The sequence below is a fragment of the Pyrus communis genome, chromosome 1 (genome assembly GCF_963583255.1).
Source record: "Pyrus communis chromosome 1, drPyrComm1.1, whole genome shotgun sequence".
NCBI lineage: Eukaryota > Viridiplantae > Streptophyta > Magnoliopsida > Rosales > Rosaceae > Pyrus > Pyrus communis.
In genome coordinates this window covers 34,856,431-34,863,735 of record NC_084803.1, presented here as the reverse complement: position 1 = coordinate 34,863,735, position 7,305 = coordinate 34,856,431, and the positions used below count along the sequence as shown (strand labels likewise).

The following is a 7,305-nucleotide window of genomic DNA, read 5'->3' as shown; positions in this document are numbered from 1 at the left end:
CACAATAGACTTACCTTGGTAACTGATTTCACTATGAGCAGTTATGTGATGGTATTTAATAAACTACCTGCCAAAATAATAGCACCACCCGACGATAAGTCACCTCTAAGTATAACACTTCATCTCGTGGTAGAGTTTGGCAAGCTCATCCTCCACTGCTACGAGCCACACAAATTCTCCATCACCATTCTCTACACCTATGGCAGCTTTGTCAATACCCCTATCATTCCTGCCTAACTGCCACATCTCACAATATCTGCATAGCAAGAAAAATTATTATTAGTTTATTTTCTTTGGTGTTTTAAGTATAGACATATGAAAGCATGTACTTTATGCTTATGAAAATACAATCACGGGAACATGGATATCAAGAAAACAAGATATTGAAGTGTTAGGTATATGGAGGAGTCATAAACAAGTAGAAACTTCACCAAATTATTCAATTGGGATTTTTATTTTCTAAACGGGCGTGAAGATATATTCACATTTTGAATTGGGTTTGTGAGGGTAGTTTAGGTATAAATTTGGGTTTAAAGAGATATTAATTCTTTCATTAAAAATAATATGGGGTGTAGAAGGTAAGTTGAGTGTAGAAAGAGGTTATATAGGTTCAAATAAAATTTTTCTTTTTCGTTTACTTTAATCGTGTGACTTGCAAATGACATATCTAAAATGGTAATATTGTCGTTTCAATGCGCATGGTATGATGTTGTGGTTTTTTAGGTAACCAGAACCCTTTTGGTGAGGGATGAAAGCAATAGCCACACCTATTTAGGTGTGCTGCGCTTTAAGATGATTTTGAGAATATTGAAGGAATGGATTCGAACTTTTTGGCCAGAAGATTCTTAAACAGAAACAAATCTTGACAAATTTTCAACATTGGTTGAACAAGTAAATGTCTTTCCAACTCAGATGATAAGTTTCATAGATTTGTTGTACCAAAAGATACCAAATAGTAGTGTAATGAACCAGGCGCGGAGGAAACAAATGAGCATTGTTCGAGGCAAAGATGGATTTAGCCCTTCGCACAGTTCCCCAAGGGTGAATGGCACTTGATGTTTGGTAGTCGAGCTTTTACTAATTAGAGTGCTGCAAAACGAGTTCAAAGTTAGCTTGAAATGTGCCTTTGTGGGGCCTTAGATGTAGGCCTTGAGGCTCACAATCAAACTAACAAAGTGATAAGCCTGCCATTGCTATCTCCGTATAATAGATGTTGAGCAAATGTGATTTAAGTTGATTACTTGCGCCCCCAGTTTACTTAAACTTCTTGTTATCAAAGGATTGTTGCAGATGGGTTAAGTCTGCATTAAGTTCTTTTTCTTGCATTGTAAACAATGACTTTTAGTTCATAATCTTATATGTCCAAAAATGAGGGAGTCTAGAGCCCTTTAAACCATTTCCTCGATTCCAGTTTGTTCTTAATGAAAGCAAGTTTATTAAATTAACCAGATTCGAATGAAAATGGGATTCTTAGGTAGAAAACAGTTGGAAATAACTTGAATACATATTGAAAAGTGTATTAAGCGACAGATCTACTAAATGAAAGTACAAACGAAGAGACTCGGGCAAGATTTCACCTTGTTGGGCAAGGTTGAACTTCTTGCAGCCACTTCTCTTTGGGTTTACAGAGGCTATATGCTAAAAAAGGATGAATGGTAAACAGGTTTTACACGAGGGAATCGATACTACAACACTATGGAAAGTAGTAGAGCTTTTACACTAAACAAAAGATAGTTTTTCTAAGAGAATTATTGCTAAATGGACTAAATCTAGGCGAGTTTCAACTTTCTGGATGCATATCTGGCTTGAGAGTAGAGTTTGTATGTTGTTTGTTTGATTGGTTGAGTGTCCTTGTCTCTTGTGCTTGCTTCACCTTCTATAGGCAATTTGATTCGATTGCTTTGGCTTTGCTCTTGGCCAAAGGTTCTCAAGGGCAGTGAATCATCATATGTTTACTTGTAGTGCCACTAGAAAATGTTTTTTGGCTGATAGTGAGGTGGTCTCTGTCAGTTGTCATTTCAATCATAGACACATGGCCTATGCTTTAATTGAGGATGCGCCAATTTGTTCCTGGTCTGTTGACTGGACCTCAGGCAAATCTTCATTCAATTTTGACCTCATTGGGCCTTGTTCTTATCAAGCCTAATGCTAAATATTAACCCAAACATGCACAATACTGTGGAGCTTAATAGTTTACATGGGTTTGAATTTGACCAAGAAAATAAGTTGAAATTGTCGAAAAGTTTAAAAGCTCTAAAATTTATACAGTATGGTAGAGATCATGACTTCAGATATCCAAAACTTTGTGGGCATGTTTGATTGGCTTCTTTAAGTTTCATTGGACTGGCTAAGATACTTAGACCGTGTTTGGTGCAAGCAGGGATTGTGTTTAATGAGACTAAGTTGGACTTTCTGGGATTAAATGCTTCACTAAAGGGCTTTAGTGAGACCCCCCCGAAAAGGAGAGGATTGCTAATCTCGTCAACTACGCTTGCTTTGTTTCATCTCAGGCTCGTCCAGGACTCTTGTATGCTTCGCATCGTCCTCGTAGCCGTCTGATGATTGATGACGGACTTGCATCGTCGTCGAAACCCAAATCCCCAAAAGACGAGATATTTGAAAGAACACTGCAGAATGAGCGTTTCTACAAGCGCAACGACGACCAAAAGTGTCCCCAATCCCTGCTCCAACGACAGCGCTGCAAGCACAAACCACCGCTTCAATGAGGTCAAACCCAAAATCGAACGCATCTAGGCCAACCAAGCTCGCCCATTCGGGATTCCACGCCCACCGAACAAAAACTTGAGAAACCAAGCTTGATTCTTCGTTTTGCAGAAAAATTATTTTGGCAATTAATCAGAAAAAAAGAGGGAAATGAAAGAGAACGTGGGACAGAGAGAACGAGGGAGATAAAAGGGAGAAAAAGATGGACTGATGGAGGCTTCCAAAGAGAGGGAGAGTTTTTTTTTAGAATAAAAAAAGGTAGAATTAATTAATATAATATTACTAGATATGAATTAAAAAAATATGATATTGTAGTTTGGTATTATCCTTCTTTTTAGTTCGATACAGCACCAAACGCTTCACTAAGTCAGTCTAGCTTAGTGTAGTCTAAGCCAATCTAGCTTAGTCCCTGAAGCTATTCCAGTCCGAGATAATCTGATGCAACAAGCGCATCCTGTACTCCTATAATTTTTGTTATGTTATTTGTATGAAGTTATTTGCTTAAACTAAATAAATAAATATTTTTAATTGACGTATTGGTCAATTTGACCAATATGTCGAAATTGGATCCCCTCTGGAGCAATATAATTTGAGCTTGTTGAGCAGGTCATCTGACCTGTTGGAATTTGATCAAACGACTATAAATAGGAAGGCCCCCTAAAAATAATAATAATTGTAACCATTTGATCAAATTTCAACAAGCCGGATGACCTGCTCAACAGGCTTAAATTATATTGCTCCTGAGGAGATCCGGTTCCCAATACGTTGTCGCTATTAAATTTCGATCATCCCAACAATTGAAATATGTAAATGGATAATTTCAATCAATTTTCCCCTACTTTTTGCCATGTGTAATGTCCTCATCTATGAATTCCGAGAACCTCATCACATAACACCGGTGTGTATTATTTTATTTTATTTTGACAAAACAATAAGATAATATACGCCAAAATGTTCCTTAATATGAGAATATAAAAGGTTTGAATCTCAGGCCCAATGGCCAGCGCGTTCAAATTGAATACTCGTTTTAAGTTGAAGTTATTAACACTCCATACTAATCAACATACATTTCTTCTCGATCGCGTAGTGCATAACGGCTATTTCTGAGTTTTCGTTACAATTCCCTTCATTTTTTTTTTTAATAAAAATAGATAAAACTCACGTAAAAGATTATTAGAAAGGGGTAAAAATACAAATAGCCCAAGGTCATATCATTTGGCATCCAAAATTCGGGATTTCCTTTTATTGTCTGCTTAACTGCCATTGCTTAAAGCTGCGAAAGAACTGAACCGAAAGGGAAAACGGAAACTTTAACGCTCAAATCTGATTCTTATGTGCCACGATCATAGGTTAACATAAAATTTATCAAACAAATGCACCACTTACTTTTAACAAGAGAAGTAAATGACAAATGGATCCAAGAGAATGTCCGGACTGCACTGTTTTGCGTCTCTTATTCCTGCATTTGTCCATCTCAACCAGAGGATGTCTTCTTCTGTTGGAAATTGACAGCCCAAATCGGAACACCCACGCCAATGCTGAAGGCAGCAAGCACTCCAAGGCTCACCTGCAACTTCTGGTTTTTCATCTGGTCCAAGTTATACATGTGTTTGGCATGCATGTAGGCTGGTTCATCGTGGCCGTGATCACTCATTCTCTTCACTCCAGTTGAGTGGAACCCTCTAGTTCCTGGTAAAAGCACAGTAGCCACTAGTTCTACTTAGTACATACAATGAAACAACGTTCCGCATTAAACTCAAACAAATCAATACCTCAGCTAAGTTATAAACATATAAGGCATCCATTCATTCTCCACTACGGATGGATTGCTGGGGATTTACACATGTAAAGGCATGAACTTCTAGATGAGAGAGAGAGATTTAGTGTCACTGCGTGAAATCACTCAGTACTTAACTCTAGAAGCACATGAGCATATCAAACTCGATTAAAAAAATCAGTTCAAATTAATTGAATTTTATTGACCAACTATATCAGATGCACGAAAACACCAGAAAATACCAATGGCAATGATGGTCTCATACATAGACAGTTAAATAAGTTTGGTTTATAGGCCAGTAATTTGGAATTTGGAGCATGCAACGATTTGCCCTTACTCTTAGTACCACACAACACAAGATGGCACCATTACCTTTACCAATAGATCTCTCGGTGTAGGTTACTAGGTTATAAATTTAACCAGGAGCCTCTTCTCAAGAGGAATCCCACTCAATGAACAGTGGAGTGGGATACTCACAATATATTGATAGCCATCCATATGGACAATACACCGACATCCATATAGACACCACATTGACATCCATATCAACACGATATCGACATGATATCAATAATATGGATAACATATTGACTACATGGAGCGGGATCCCTATCGTAAAGTTTCTCCTATTTCCCCTCACATTTAAAAGTAAAACCTGTAAATGTCTCGTGCCAAAAATTGAGCCAGTACCTAAGAAACTATACTCCAGCAAACAGTGAGTGGTTGGTACAGTGGTACTTGGTGGAAAAAAATAAATTTGGGGCGGTTCCCTGAATTATAACATGTAAGACCTTGAGGCTGCCCCATAATCATTATTAGCCGGGTGAAATTGAGCCGTTGAACACAATTTCTCAAGCAAGAACCCATTTGGAATGGCCAAAAGTAATTTATAAAAGCACCTAACCATGGTGGAATAGAGATATGTATAAGACCTCTCTTTTACATAAGAGGAGAAATGGTAACACCTTCTTACAAGTGAGAAAAGAAAGGAATAACTTCGAGGTTTCTCTGCGCCCACGTGACAACACGAGTGCCATCAGTGGAAATTCACTCAGTTCTCTAAAAGGCAATGAGGGAAACAGGAACAAGGACAAGCCTGAAGGAGGGGAAAGCTCTAAACTACAAGCAGCACGGGGTGAAAAGTGGATGTGTACTAGTTTTACTATTCTTTCAAACGGAGCTGGCGAGAATCAAACAGGTAATGGATTATGTTTTTATCCATAACCAGTCCATCTGCAATGGAGAAAACCTGAATGCCATGATTTATGCCTAATAACATTCGAAACAATCCCTGAATGGAGAAAAAAAGTAAATAACATTGTAGTCCAGACACAATTCCTAATTTTCATCAAGTTTGAATCACCGGGCTTAAACCGTTCAATCCTATTGACCACTCAAAAGTTACATCCGGGACTCACATTGTGCATCCACCTGACTATTACATAATATGCATCAACATCAAATAAAATAAGCGACAGACGGCATCAAAATAACCTGATTTCAATAGAGAAGCTTCAGAAGCCCTCAACAACTTTGCGTAGGTCCGCATCCCTCCGTACATGCTCATGCTCATGATCGTAAGAAAGAACAAGCTCTTGCCTCTTACCACCTTAACCACCAAAGAAAACTCGTTTGAATCATGAAAAAAAATTGAACACACAGATTACCGAAGAAATTAGAAAAATTCTTAAGAACTGAAAATAATCTAATCAGATTCAGTTCATAATTCTTGACCTGATTAAATAAAAAAATAAAAAAACCACGGATCTATAATTATTTCTAACATCAACAAATAATCTGATCCAGAAATGCAATTTTTGAGTTCCGATCAAGCATACTCTGTCGCGATGAAAAACAACATTTATTGATAATTTAACTAAAATTTGAGATTTAATAATTCAATGATAAAGAAAGAGAAAAAGAAAGGAAGATCGACTCACTGAATAAATGTAAGGGAGGAGGTGGAATTTTTACCTGGTAGAAATGGCGAAAACCTACACTTATCAGCCGCCGTGCGTCGAGTATTCGAGAATGCTGGCGTTGAAGGAGAAGGTCAGTTAAGAAACCCGGTCAAAGGCGGGCTTCAAATTTTTAAGCCCGATTACATTTTGGGTTGGGCCTGGATTAAAATTTTAAACCCGATTACATTTCGTTCAAAATTAATTACGGACAAGGATTCCTCCGAATCCTCTTTGTGGGAATTCAGGAATCAATCAATCGTATTCATTCATCGTATATCGTGCAATCATTTTTCATTAGGTACTATTTATATTCAATTTAAAATAATTTCTAACCGCATGATGTATGATGAATGGACACGATTGATTGATCATTTGGATTACCACAAAGAGGATCCGGAGAGGATCTTATTCCATTAATTACATGATTGTCAACTCAATTCAATTACTTTTTTCGAGCAGCCAACTTTTTTCAGCAACTGGCCAGCCAAATTTTTCAGTCTTAAAATCACTGTCGAACAATGACTTTAGAAAAACATGTTAAGTGGTGAATTTTCTCATGAATTCTCTAATACATGTATAAACTAAAATTCACAATACTAATATAATTGAAGATGAAAAAGTTGCACCTATTACTATTTCTTTATTTCACTTTTGAACAACAAATTAAAATTATCTGGCAACAATGACAATTTTCGAGATTGGCGAAGGTAGGTTGTGGGTCATGTGCAAAGGGGAAAAAGTTATAAATGTTTATGCCTTGCCCACAAATTGTGGCTCAATACAAAGAAAGTCCTAAAAAGTACAGGGGCAGCTTGGGCGGCAAGTAGGAGCCTAATGCTTAGG

The 7,305-nt window shown here is 37.4% G+C and overlaps 1 protein-coding gene across 1 annotated transcript; it reads right to left on the bottom strand.

Annotated features, from left to right (window-relative positions):
• Positions 1-4,015: 4,015 nt before the first annotated feature.
• LOC137746931 (uncharacterized) lies at positions 4,016-6,552 on the bottom strand. Its single transcript, XM_068486943.1, has 3 exons — positions 6,476-6,552; positions 5,996-6,110; positions 4,016-4,413 (listed from the first exon to the last, which is right to left on the bottom strand). The coding sequence occupies exons 2-3, from the start codon at positions 6,072-6,074 to the stop codon at positions 4,199-4,201; spliced, it is 294 nt and encodes a 97-aa protein (XP_068343044.1). The 5' UTR covers positions 6,075-6,110; positions 6,476-6,552; the 3' UTR covers positions 4,016-4,198.
• Positions 6,553-7,305: the final 753 nt, after the last annotated feature.

Bases quoted from the DNA above. Each gene is read 5' to 3' on its own strand.
- LOC137746931 (XM_068486943.1), bottom strand. From the start codon at position 6,074: ATGAGCATGAGCATGTACGGAGGGATGCGGACCTACGCAAAGTTGTTG. The intron at 4,414-5,995 runs GTTATTTTGATG...TGCTTTTACCAG, and splicing joins AGCTTCTCTATTGAAATCAG to GAACTAGAGGGTTCCACTCA.